Consider the following 13,800-nt stretch of genomic DNA (forward strand, 5'->3'; position numbering starts at 1 on the left):
ATTGTACCACTCAAAGGTCAACTATGCTGACCAGTGATGTGTGTTACTGTTGTGTCTGTTGGGACAGCCTGTGTGTTACTGCTATAATGAGGGAAAGTACAGGTAGACACATTTTATTGATTGTGTTTTTGTTTGATGTGTGCACAAGCCTGACTAAGCTTGAACAAGTTGCACTTTTCTCTTTTATCATTTTGTATTATGATAAATGATTATGCTCTGAGCCAGCCAACATCAGTAAATATGCTGCTAATTCCTGTTTTGTATATATTATTTGATCTATTATAATGTAAACATGTAAATAAAAGGGTCAAATCACTTTTCTGACTGAAGAGATTATGCTTGTGCTTGCGCCGCGGCCACTCCTGTGCTGGATCCCTGGGTGGGAAGTCGTCTGGTCCGCAGGGGAGCGTCGGGGAAGGGGCGCGGATCCCGACATCACAGCCCCAGGGGATGGGGTTCCCAGGATCACAGGTCTTCCTCGCCGGCCTGGTCGAGGTCTCCTCAGCCCTGGGAGGTTCCGGAGGACGAGCCACCACCATGGCAGACCTGGAGGGCGACGCCAAATTCCGCTGCCGGAGGAATTTGGGGTTCAGCGGTGGGTCTCGCCGCAGAGGAGACCCCAGCCCCAGGTTCTACTCCGGAGCCGTCGCCTCTACCCTCCATCCTTCCCTGCTCCAGCCCTCCTCGTCAGCCCCCTCCCCCCGACCCAGTTCCCATGAGCCCCGTCCCTCGACCCCCCTTCCTCCCCAACGCACCTCTTCGCCGATGCTGCTACCCTCCCTCCCCGTTCCCGGGGGGCCTGCTAGGCCGAGCCCCCCCCCTCCCCCCCCTTCCTCCCCCCGAACCTCTTCGCCGACGCGGCTTCCTCCCCTCCCACCCTTCCCGTTCCCGGGGGGCCTGGGAGTCGACCTTTGAGGGTGGGGTACTGTCTACCCCCCGGTCCTACTGGACCGGTCATCGGACTTTCAGCACCACTCATGAACAATACACTACTGCATTTGTGCCTGTCTATGTTTATTAATTTGTTCTCTGTCATGCTCACTTATCTGTTGTCTGTGTATCTGTTGTCTGTGTTGTGCCCCATTGTCTAGTCTAGTGAATTCTCCCCTGTGTCTGTATCTATGTGTTATTTAGTCTCGTCATGTTTCAGTATGTTACCCCAGGTTGTTTCAGTCTTTTCCACGCAGCTGTGTCTTGTTCCCAATCACCCTCATGTGTCAATTAGTCTGTGTATATTAGTGTTGTCTGCCCTGCCCTCCTGTTCTGGATCATTACTTATGTTCGTCCTGTGTGCTGTCAACCTTATGTTCTCCGTATTCCCCGTGAGTCAGTTTTGTATTGTTTTCCACGTTCAGTAAAGAACTTATTACTTTCATCCACGACTCGTGCTTCGTCTATTTCATCCTCCACTACCTTCTCGTGTTAAGTCTGCATTCTGGGTTCTACTCATCTCTACCACCGACATGCCAACGAAACGTTCCAGGAATCGTAACACAGATCCATGGATTGCACTAGTGCCTTGCTAAAAAAATATATTTACAGACTCTGACACTGCCAACAAGTTTAGTAGCCTTATATTTGGTTCATGGTGCCTCAAAATGTTTTTGGTTTGATTTATGTAATAAACATAGGTAATAAATATGTTATGTTCACTAATGGCAAGTTATGCTAATGTAAATCCAAATCTGCATAGTGCACTTTTAAAATAATTAGATTAGTATCTTTGTGAGGTTACTGTTTTATTATTTACATTGAAAAGATACAAAGGGACAATTTGTTAAAGCTGGATTTTCTAAAGAAGAGGTATTATTTAGAACATTATTTCATATTTTTTTGTTATTTTTTTTTGTCCAGTAAGACTTGAAAGGAGAGCTATTATTTTGTTACAGGTTGATTTTTAAGTTATTCTTGTGCCATTGATTTGTCAGAGAGATCATTTTAGGCATAATAAAGTTGATTGTTGAGTAACTTTGGTTAGGTGTGTCTTTGGTTATAGAGAGATATTATTGTGTTATATAAAATAATATAATAAAAATGTTCTATCCATACAGAAGAGGCATACTTTAAATATATTAAAACAATAAGGCATATTTGAGTAAACTTTGAGTATCATTAAGTATCTCGAGGCTGGGGCCAGCATGTCCTCTTTAAAAAAAAATCAAAAGTCACCCTACCTAGTGTAAGGAGACTAAATTATTTCACTCTGGGCTTTGTCTCCCACTTCTCTCTAACCATTTCTCCCATCCTTAATCTCGATAAAACTAACTATATTTTGTATTTTTGTATGGATCCATCCTCATAATAAATCATATTGAACTTTAGAAACCGTCTCCTGATCATTTTAATTCCGGACAGCAATGAAATATTCCTTTTTTTATGTACAGTATATCAATGAATATGTCTGGATATAAAATATTCATCAATACAATAACAAAATAGCTCAAACTTGTGCCCTGGCTCATCAAATCGTGACTAAACCGATCGAGACACGCGCCGTGCTTATCAAGCAGACTTGGTTCTCAAGCCTGCCCTCTTTTCTTGAACAAAGGTTGTCTGAGGGGAAGCAATTGCAAAAGTGATTGGAGGATCAAGAAAAGATTAACGAATCAGATGCCACACTTGTAATACACCTACCTGTGAAGCCATTGAGTGACACTCGACTCGGATGGTAGAAGCCTCGTCTGCAATGGCACTTGTACTTGTCGAGTACAAATCCATGGCCACCAATAGGAGTGCACTGGAGGGAGAGAGAGACACCCAGAGGGGGAGGGAATGAGAGAGAGAGAGAGAGAGAGAGAGAGAGAGAGAGAGAGAGAGAGAGAGAGAGAGAGAGAGAGAGAGAGAGAGAGAGAGAGAGAGAGAGAGAGAGAGAGAGATAATCAGTGTTTATCTCAAATTAAATTACACTTGCACTTGTCCCAAATGAAGCCAGGTATTGCCATCAGCAGTGTTGGGACTATTACAAAGTAACACCGTTACTTTTGGCGGTAACTAGTACTCTAACGCATTACTTTCGAAAGTCAGTAACGCCGTTACCGTTACTGAATGGTTCGTTACTGCGTTATTTTTATGTAGATTGTTAGCGAGCGTTAGCGATCCAGTGCAGTCCTCCACTCCTGTCTGTGTCACTTCACCTGCGGCTGCGGGGACATGCTGTGCTGTGGGCGTGTTTTGTTTACTATAGTCCTGAGTGTCATGGCGGCGCCCAGCTACTCACATGGATATTCTCACTATTTCTCTTTTGTCGAGCACAAAGAAAAGAATATAGTTAAATGTAATTTGTGCTTCAACGAAGCTAGTAGCGGAGTCTAACGTTAACGACCAGGACGCGTGTTGCTTTTTAACAGGCCAGTAGTGCAAGAATGTGACAATTTGACCATGTGACCGCGGCAACGCGGGAGAGTGGCAGTGCGGAAATAGGCTGTCTCTAAGACAAACTCTAACCTTAACCAGCTCCTTAACAGCGCCTAAACTTAACCGTTCTAACCTTAACCAACTCCGAAACAATGCCTAACCTTAACCTTAACCTTAACCATGCCTAACCTTAACCATAGAAAGAATATTGCCATTCTCTAAGACAAACTCTAACCTTAACCAGCTCCTTAACAGCGCCTAAACTTAACCGTTCTAACCTTAACCAACTCCGAAACAATGCCTAACCTTAACCTTAACCTTAACCATGCCTAACCTTAACCGGCGAAAGAATACACGTTAAAAAAAAAATCACGTTAAAAAAAAAAATTTGATGGGATTCGAACTCGTCAACAACGGACCGCAGGACCGCTGCTCTGCCAGGTGAGCTGAAGCGCCGAATGAAAATCATGGCGGATTACTAGGGCGGTTACATAATTCCGCTCGCGCTCTGCCGCTCCGCTCGCTCTGCCGCTCTGCTCTGCGGTTGCCGCGCCTGCCGCGGGGCATGGCGCAGCCAATCAGGGAAAACGCGGAAGCAAAAGCAGCACTACTGGCCTGTTATTAAGCAATAGGCGACCAGGACTCATCCGAAGCCACTCGCTTTCAGGGATCTACAGTAGTTAGCATGATACCAGGCGGAAAAGACGGGACACTTTTTCCAATTACTTGGAGAGAGAATATACAAAATGGAAATGAGATGTTTGAGGGGCTGGACTAACGAATGAATGAATGGAAACTCAAGTTGATCAATGGATTTTGACTAAGAATCTGCCAGGGAATCTCATCAATACTAATCAAACAATATAAATATAGTCCTTTCATGCACAATTGATATCCTAACTATTCTAACGTTGCAATGCATGATTGATATCTTAAACAACGTTGCAAAACGGTTATAATGAAACGCTCCAGCGACATTTAGGCTGTTCCTTCAACCTAAGCGGCGATACAATTAGGCACAGCGCATTTCTTATTACAGGACTCGGCAGGACTCGGCACAACATTTGTGTTTGTGTCAGATTTGTGTTTGTATAGACCACATTGCTTAGCAGAGTTCAGTGATGTGAATGGAAACTGTCAAGTTGATCAACAGATTTTGAGTATCTGTAAGGGCATGGGAGCAATCTTAACTTTTTTTAAGTAACTAAATCGTTACTTTTCACAGTAACGCATTACTTTTGGGTGTAAGTAACTAGTACAGTAACAGAGTTACTTTTGAAATGAAGTAACTAGTAAAGTAACTGAGTTACTATTTTTCAGTAACTAGCACAATACTGGCCATCAGTGAGAGTATTCTCAGGGAGACACAGAGATGGAGTCACAAAAGTGGAGGGGGGGGTCTGTTTCTTTCAACCAAGAGGGAGCACGGAGGGAGAGAGAGAGAGAGAGAGAGAGAGAGAGAGAGAGAGAGAGAGAGAGAGAGAGAGAGAGAGGGTTTGACATGGATGCCTCTGATTCTGTGTAAGAAAATAAATGGAATATAATGAGACACAGCAATATGAAATTCTGTCAAAGGTAAATGAGAGATGAATTCAGGTTGGTTATACAGTAGCTGCTGTTGGTCAAAAACCTTGTGGGAATTCAAGAAAAACAGCCTCGTTTTCAGGTTGACACCGATGTATTTTTGAAGTCACAGTTTTAAATTGCTTTCATGGTCCTCAGGGGTGATGAAGCCGGCACACCACACAGAGAACATTCAACATGGCCATCAAAACCCAGCTGTAACCCCCCTTTGTTCTTACTCCCTTGTTGACACAAATCTATATTGAGTATCTATTTTAATAATTGTGTCATTATTTACTTTCACATTTATTTCACATTAATTTCACATAACCCCACTATGTAAAGTGTCTTGTGGTACCCAGAAAAGCGCTATCAAAGTTATAATATAAGTATATAAAAAACGTTTGTGTTGAAATAATTTCCCTAACTAAAAAGGTGTGTTGAAAAATAACACAGCAATGTGTTAACTCATTGGGTGCCAAAAACGAGTATACAGTACTTGTTTTTCCCAGCCATGCTTTGGCCGCCAAAAACGTAAATACTCGTTTTTATTTAAATTTAAAAAAAATCTATTTATTATTATACTAAACAGTTAGCCGGACCTTCTTGTGTGATCCTGGTAGCTCTGGCAGGATTAGTCGCAGCTGGAGTTGAGAGCACTCCAGAGGCAGCAGGAGTGGATAGAGAGGTACCTTCAATGGCGATTGCGAACTATTGGATATTTTTATGAAGAGGACAAAACTATCACACTTACAGTATGGATGATATGGTGCGTTTTCACCAGACTACATTGGACTCAGCACTTCTGGTAAATCATAAAAATACTATAGTCAAACCGGCTGAGGAGGTAACGTATTCTGTTCAACGCTCCACGGCAGTCGCCGCTGGGAGAGCACACCAGAGGCAACTGATACCGGCAACTATTGGAGATTATTATGAAGAGGACAAAACTATCACACTTATGGATGATAAGGTGCATTTTCACCAGACTATGTTGGATATTTTCAAACAGGCTGTTTGGATGTAACGCTAACGGCGCTGCCAGGGCCAACTAACGTTATTTATTGTTCCTGTTCTAACCCAAGACACTTCGGAGCAAGAGTGGACAGGGTTTTGGTGGACCTGCTGACAAAGGTAACGTCTATTTTACCAAACCCCATCATAAAACATGCCTTTGTAATGATCCCAGCGTCAAAAAATTATTCCGCGAAGGGACCCCCCCCCTCCCCCCCCATGGTTTGTTAATCATTCTACTATGGTCATGTTACCTTAGACCTATAGGTGTCCAGCGAGCAACCCGCACGTCATATCTCGAGTTCCAGGAAACGGAACTGGATTATTTTGAAACGGGACGATTTTTTTGCATGGGATAGCGCAGGAACGAAGGTATGTATAACTAAAAGTTTTTTTCCCTGTTGGAGTATACATATTTCCTTTCAAATGAGCCATACTATTGTCTCCATAGCTATAATATAGAATATACGATGGGTCTGCAAACATCTTGAAAATTGTCAAAAAATGCTGGTGCCAGGGAGTACAGATGGCAAAACAATGTGGCAGTCAAATAGTAACACAATTTGAAGCTAGCTTGGGTCATTTGTTAACACACCGGAATTAGGGCTGGGCGATTCTTGCTAAAATGTGAATCACGATTTTTCTCTCTAAGAATTGAGATCACGATTCTCACACAATTCTTATTTTTTCAATAAAATCATTTATTGCACTCTTTCTGTATGCCACTCACGGCTTTTCTCGGGTTTACCCCCCGACCGTTGAATGCCACGTCATGAGTATTCTCTCTTTTTTTTTTTTTTTTTTTTTTATTAGCGATCTGAAATCATATTGCATCACGCGAGCCTACCGTTGGAGATCCAGGGACCGCCGGCGCTCAGATGTGAAAAAAGCGCCCCCTATCATCTCCCAGATGGTAAATCACCCTTTTGGAATGGACTCAATGAAAGTGAATGGGAGAACGGATTTCTGACTCCACATTTTACTTCTCACTGATGCAGCCGGGGTCTACCAGAGTTCATTCTGGAGCCTCTGAGCCACGGCGAATATGGGTTATACTGTACACACGATGGATCAATACAATTATCGATTTTTTCGAATGGCGATCGGAAATTGGAATAAACCATTTGGATACCATCTGACCTCAGGTAAGGAATCTATGTTATCAGTGTTAGGATAATCAGACTAGTTTTCACGGATATATAAGCATTTATGTGATATGTGATATGGCTGTTTTGACTGTAAAAGCCATGAGGAAATAAGAGCAGCGATTATCAGCGCACGGTACGAGCGTGCGTGCGCACACATATACTATCGATCATCTAGCGTTTATTTGAAAACGATTCATAAATAGGCAGACAAATGACAACGTTCTGGAATATTCCAGTAAAAGGCGATTATCATAGGCATGGGTTGTTTTTTCCCCGAAAACGGGTGATTTTCAAAATGCTATCAAACAGAAATGAAGCGATAAAAAAACAATCTGCCTTGACAATGTTGACTGGAAAATTATTCTTTGATAAGCGACGGGCAGATTAGACACATATCCATAATTTAAAACATAGATTAGGCGATATTAACGTTAACATTGGGAGTGGATGGTGGCATTCCAGCCGGTAAAAAGGAAAAAGCGGCTGGCGCTCAAAGTGTTAAACAGACAACATAACATATATATCAAAGTGCTTGATTTAAACTTAAAAGTCTCTAGTAACATACAATATAACTCAAGTCAGAATCATCATCATTTAAAAAAGTAAAGTAAAAAGTGAAAGAAAAAAATAATTATTATTATTATTTTAATGTATTTTTTTTTATAAAAAATGCAAATGCAAGCGGTGGATTCTGCTGTGTCGTCGACCACATACACAACTGAATGTGAAGACCATTACCAAGGACACTTATGTTTGCTCAAAGGTAAGGTCAATTCATAAAGACATAATATTTGACGGTATGTATTAGAAACGTTTGACTTTGAATGCCATCCAGCCCAGCTAGCTAACGTTAGCTGCCAACTTGTTAGCCAGCTAGCTAGCTACAGTGTTATCAACATCAACGTTTGCTGTCTGACTTTTCGTCCTTGCTAGTTAGCTGGTGTTTTTAGCTAACTTTTGCTAACTGTCTTTTCACCCAAAAGCACTTCAGAGATGGGAAGCCAACTCTGGAAAATCCAGATCCCATGCGGCTCTCGTGTCTGCTCCGAAAAGACACAGACCCTCACCCCAAAAAAGGTAACGTTACAGTCAGCCAGGTGCATAACAGTGAAAATGATGACCAACAAGGACAGTTATAGTTATAGATTTTATGTAGTGACCACCATTGATATTATAAAGAACTGGCTAACAGACAACAGGTTGTCACTGCATCTAGGCAATAAGACAGAATCCATATTAATGGGTTCAAAAATAAGGCTAAGCAGGGAGGACAAACTTGTTATAACCACCGGAGGAACCTCTGGTGAACCTGGTGAACCTCTGGTGAACGATGAGTTATGTCTCTATGCACTTGAAAATGAAATGATGAAAATAATTGTTTTTAATGCACCAATGAGCATGAATGATGCTTTTTTTTATAATAAAAAAAACTGAAACATGAATACTACTACATGCACTTTAGATTATGCACTAAGAATGCTCGATGCACTTCAGATGCCATAGTGCCACTTGAAACCAGTAACAACAGGGACAACGATGTAAATAAGTCCTGGACTTTTCATTTTATCCCTGACAAGGCAAATACAAATGTTGATCTGTCAAAGTTGTTATGTTTGTTGTCAATAAAATCCAATTTGAGCTGCATTTTATGTATGAAAGATGCTCCATAAATGAACTATTATTATTATCTGTCTATGCTTAGCTAATACTCAGCTTTTTGTGTTTTTTTCACAGAATGAGGTGTGCTGGGATGTTACTGCCCTCACAGAGACGACACAGGTCAACCCAAGACAGGACATGAGTGACAATGAAAGGTCTGATTTATGTTTTTGGACTAAAGTGAGCATCATGGAATGTGTGCAGCTTTACAATCATGTCATTGATGAACTGAATATCTCTGTGAACTCTCTCAATATATATATATATCTCTTCTTGTAAAAAGTACAAAGTCACAGAAGTTGAGTCCGCTAAGTAGTAGTTGAATTTGGTAATAACAGTTGTGCCTCTCTGAGATGTGTATGTCTTCTCCGTCTTTACGCACATAGAAATATTTTATGGCTGTGGCTGCCTCTGCTACCGTCATGTCCCTTGCTGCAAAGGGACATTTCACCTCAAGCAAGCCTATTTGACGATTGTCACATAATATTGCATCTGGTGTTGCCCCAAGGAAGGGGAGATCTGGTTGCAGGAGGAGGCCAGAGCTATGAACATGCCTATCTGGAAATGTCTCCTGGTACAGCTGCTTGGCCTTTGACTCATTGGCAGAGCCATAGGTTGTTGCAGTAGCAGTGAAGGGTTTGGGGTAATATGTGGACTGTATGAAGGCATCTGAAATTTTCTTTCTCTTTAGTATCTTGCCAAATTCTGATGCAGTCAGCCTGCCCTCTCGCTCCTTGTGCCACAGTGGACATGCAGCCTGTCCCGTGGTTTGCAGTTGTAGTTGTCTTGCTTCCTCCAGATCAAAGCTCTGGATGTGCTGTGGTGTTGGTATGGCTATGTATGGAGAGAGGGGCATGGGGATGGTCTTGGTACAGGAAGAGGATACAGGCAGGGATGTTGCTGGGTTGGTCTGTGGGAGCTGCAACAGTGGGAGCTGCAGCGAGAGAAAAAATTAGAAACATCAAGGAGTAATTTGTCTCCTCTTATCCCTCTCTCCTCTCATTTCTTTCTCCCCTCATTCACCTCTCCCCCTCATCCCTCTCACCTCATTCACCTCTCCCCCTCATCCCTCTCCCCTTATCCATCACCTCTCTCTTCTCTAAGAATGTCAGCGTGTGGAGGAGCCTCCAGATGAGGAGCGCCGGCCTGTGGAGCAGGCTCTCCCAATGGAAGGTGGACAAGAGGAGCGAGATGAAAGATTGAGAAATCAACAAGCACAAATCGAATCACTGACGAGTATAAATACTGTTCTGAGACATAATCAAGTACCAAATAGATTAACACCAGAGGTCTTGCAGCACAGCCGTGTACCAGCCTATTTCAAATATGCCACTGGATTCTCTTATGATCAATTCAACAATCTATGTACTGTGTTTAGTATACCTAGCAGCACAGCAAACTTCAGTCCCATTGACATATAGCAGAAGTGATTGGCAAATTAACACAATGCCCCTGCGTGTGCAGCTCTTGCTTGTTCTTATGAAACTGAGACAAAATCATGATTTAAAAGATTTGGCATTTAGATGTATGATTGATGAATATAGTGTTGGTACTTTGTTCAATGCATGGGTGGACTACATGTTCACAGTTCTAGGGGAACTACCCGCATGGCCTCATAGAGACATAATAATGGCACAAATGCCAGGAAAGTACAGAGAGGAATTTCCTACAACGATGGCAATATTAGACTGTACAGAGTAAAAAATTCAAACCCCAAAGTCAAAGTTACTCAACCTACAAGTCTGCAAACACATTGAAATCCCTCATAGCATGTGATCCACGAGGTTCTGTAATATTTTGTTCAACTGTTTTCACTGGATCTATGTCTGACAAAGAAATAGTTAGGCAGAGCAACTTTATTGAGCTAATGAAAAATCTGCTTAAACATGGCTATCTGCAGGAAGGGGATGGGCTTATGGTAGATAACAGATTTTTTATTGAAAATGACCTACAAGAAATTGGACTGGAAATAAACATCCCACCCTTCGTCAGAGGAAAAAGGCGTCCTCTACAGATGTCTGCCTGACAAAAAAATTGGCTGCACATAGGATACATGTTGAACGTGCTATATCAAAGATAAAGAAATTTAAAATTGTGTCAGAGAGGATCCCTAACATGTTGTGAGTATGCTGTCTAACTTCCAGCCTTGCATCCTCAAGAATACCATTACCTGATAGCTCAAGCCACAACCAATGGGGTAGTCCTGTGAGGTTCGCCTTTTCCCTTGACCTTTAATTCCCTGTCTCCTCACCTCACTAGCCCCCACCCTCGCGTTCTTTTACTCTCGTTTGCTCTTCAGCAGCCACACCCTTGGACTACCTGTCATTATGTGTTTGATTGGTCTGGTGCTGAACACACACTTCTAGTTCGAGTGTCAATTACCATCACGCACCTGATGTGTATTCTAGTGCCCCTGTGGGCTTTAAGTACCTCGCTCTTCCCCTCTGGCCTTGTCGGGTCGTTCCGTATCATATCTCTATCACCTAACTCCTTCGGGAGGTTCTCTGTCTATAGGCTCCTACGGGAGTTCTGTTTCTGTCTGTATGCTGTTTTATCTCCGGCGTGAGACGAGGTGCAAGCTTTGGCCACCTGTCGCCGTTGCCTGGAGGGAGATATTGTACTGCGCTCCCTAATTCTCTACGGGAGGTATTCCAGTGTTCCACCCCAGACCTCCACGCCAGATGCGCTCAAGCCTTCGCCACCTGTCGCCGTTTGCCTGGAAGGAGACACCGTACTGCGCTCTCTAAACCTCTACGGGAGGTATTCCGGTGTTCCACTCCAGACCTCCGCGCAGCAGATGCGCTCTCCGTACCGGCGCGTACTCCAAGCAGACGCGCACCATCCAGACCTCCGAGCCTGACGCGCTATTCACTCCAGACGCGCATCCAGACGCGCATCCAGACGCACTCCAGACGCTCATCCAGACCTCCGAGCCTGACGCGCTCTTCACTCCAGACGCGCATCCAGACGCGCATCCAGACACACTCTAGACGTGCACCACTCAGACCTCCGCGCCAGATGCGCTCTCCGTACCGGCGCGTACTCCAAACAGACGCGCACCACCCAGACCTCCGCTTGGACAACCCGTTCCCCGTAACGACGCGCTCGCCCTGTTTGATTCTGCTCTCTTTACGCACAGCGCCTGGGTGAGTTTTGCAAGACTGTCTTTTGACCATATCATTTTTCGTGTGTGTAAACACTGAAGAGATCCTGCTTTTTGTTCAGTCTGTCACTCACCCTGTGCCTGCTTTTTGGATTGTTCATTGGGATGATATTTGTTTGAACTTTGCTCTCTGTGTGTATTCACACCGAAGATAATATCACTTGGATTATTATAGGGACATCGCTCACTGTGTGTATTCACACCGAAGATATTATCACTTGGATTATTATTGGGACTTCGCTCACTGTGTGTATTCGCACCGAAGATATTATCATTTGGATTGTTGTTGGGACATTTGCTCACAGTGTGTATTTACACCGAAGATTCAGTCACTAGGATTATCTGTTTGGGACAAGTCACTTCTCCTGTCACCTGTCTGTTCCCAACTGTACTCTGAGCTAACCCGCTCTCTCTCTCTCTCGGTCCCGTTACCACCTCGGAAAGCTGCCGAGAGGATTCTGCAGAGCGGCTCTGACGTCACTGTCAGATTTCTCAGACGAACCTTCCCGGGAGAAGCTGCAGAGCAGCAACATTCTTCTAATGCTTGTATCCCAGGCTTTGTCTGTTTTCTCTGTCCCTGTAAGCAGCTCCAGCCCTCGCCCTGTTCCAAGGCCTTACCCTGTTTTCTCTAGTCCTCCTTGTCCAGTCCGTCCAGTCCGTCTAGTCCTCCTAGTCCTCCCTGTCTAGTCCTTCCAGTCCTCCCTCTCCCCAGCCCGCCTCCGCGAGCCTCTGTCGCTGTTTCCCCTCTCTAGTCCTCCTAGCCCTCCCTGTCCAGTCCTCCTAGTCCTCCTAGTCATCCCGTCCAGTCCTCCTAGTCCTCCCTGTTCCTGCCCGTGTCCCTTGCCCTGGTCCTGTTCCCTTAGCCTTCCCCTTAGCCAGCTCGCCTCCTAAAGGCACTGTGCCTTTTTCCCATTTCTTGTTTTCCAGTAATTTGTGTTCTCCCTTAAAGGGACAGTGCCGTTTTCTGTGTGTTTCAATAAATGCCCAGTTCTTGGCTTACTCTCATACCTGTCTTGTGTTGTGCGATTGGGGTCGGTTACAAACCATAACAGTACGACCCGACCAATCGACGACCCCAGCCAGCACAGATGGTGTATGTTGAGTTTGCCTCTTTTTTTTTGTTCCCTCTAGTTAGCCTGTTAGCTTCCCTGTTAGCTTCCCTGTTAGCTCCCCTGTTAGCCCTGTTAGCTTCCCTGTTAGCCCTGTTAGCTCCCCTGTTAGCTTGTTAGTCTCCCCTGTTAGCTCCCCTGTTAGCCTGTTGACTCCCCTGTTTGCTTCCCTGTTTGCCTCGTTAGCTCCCCGGCAGCTTGTTAGGCCTCTACTACCAGCATGGCCCCAGTCTGCTAGCTTTGCCCCGGCTGCTAGCACAGCCTCTATGTTAATGCAGCCCTTGCTGCTGGCATAGGCCCTGTAGCTAGCCATGCCCAGGCAGCTAACCCAGTCCCTCTGCATGGCCCCAGTCTGCTAGCTTAGCCCCGGCTGTTAGCACAGCCTCTATGTTAATGCAGCCCTTGCAGCTAGCATAGGCCCTGTAGCTAGCCATGCCCAGGCAGCTAACCCGGTCCCTCTGCATGGCCTCCACTTTTTGTGTAGCCTTCCCACTGCTAGGACTGCTCCTTCAGCTAGCAAGGTCAGTTTTCCCACTGCTAGGACTGCCCTTTCAGCTAGCAAGGTCAGTTTTCTCCCACTGCTAGGACTGCCCTTTCAGCTAGCAAGGTCAGTTTTTCCCACTGCTAGGACTGCCCTTTCAGCTAGCAAGGTCAGTTTTCTCCCACTGCTAGGACTGCCCTTTCAGCTAGCAAGGTCAGTTTTTCCCACTGCTAGGACTGCCCTTTCAGCTAGCAAGGTCAGTTTTCCCACTGCTAGGACTGCCCTTTCAGCTAGCAAGGTCAGTTTTCC

The 13,800-nt window shown here is 44.5% G+C and overlaps 1 protein-coding gene across 1 annotated transcript in view; it reads right to left on the minus strand.

Annotated features, from left to right (window-relative positions):
• Positions 1 to 13,800, minus strand: part of gpr158b (G protein-coupled receptor 158b) — a gene marked incomplete at both ends in the record, with an annotated part of 501,095 nt that overhangs the window by 244,772 nt on the left and 242,523 nt on the right. The window contains one exon of the mRNA XM_084327721.1: positions 2,635 to 2,737. Within this exon, the coding sequence (XP_084183847.1) occupies positions 2,635 to 2,737 (103 nt within the window). The remainder of the gene's footprint in view (positions 1 to 2,634; positions 2,738 to 13,800) is intronic.

The sequence above is a fragment of the Notolepis coatsorum genome, assembly GCF_963971535.1.
Source record: "Notolepis coatsorum genome assembly, chromosome: 13".
Taxonomy (NCBI): domain Eukaryota; kingdom Metazoa; phylum Chordata; class Actinopteri; order Aulopiformes; family Paralepididae; genus Notolepis; species Notolepis coatsorum.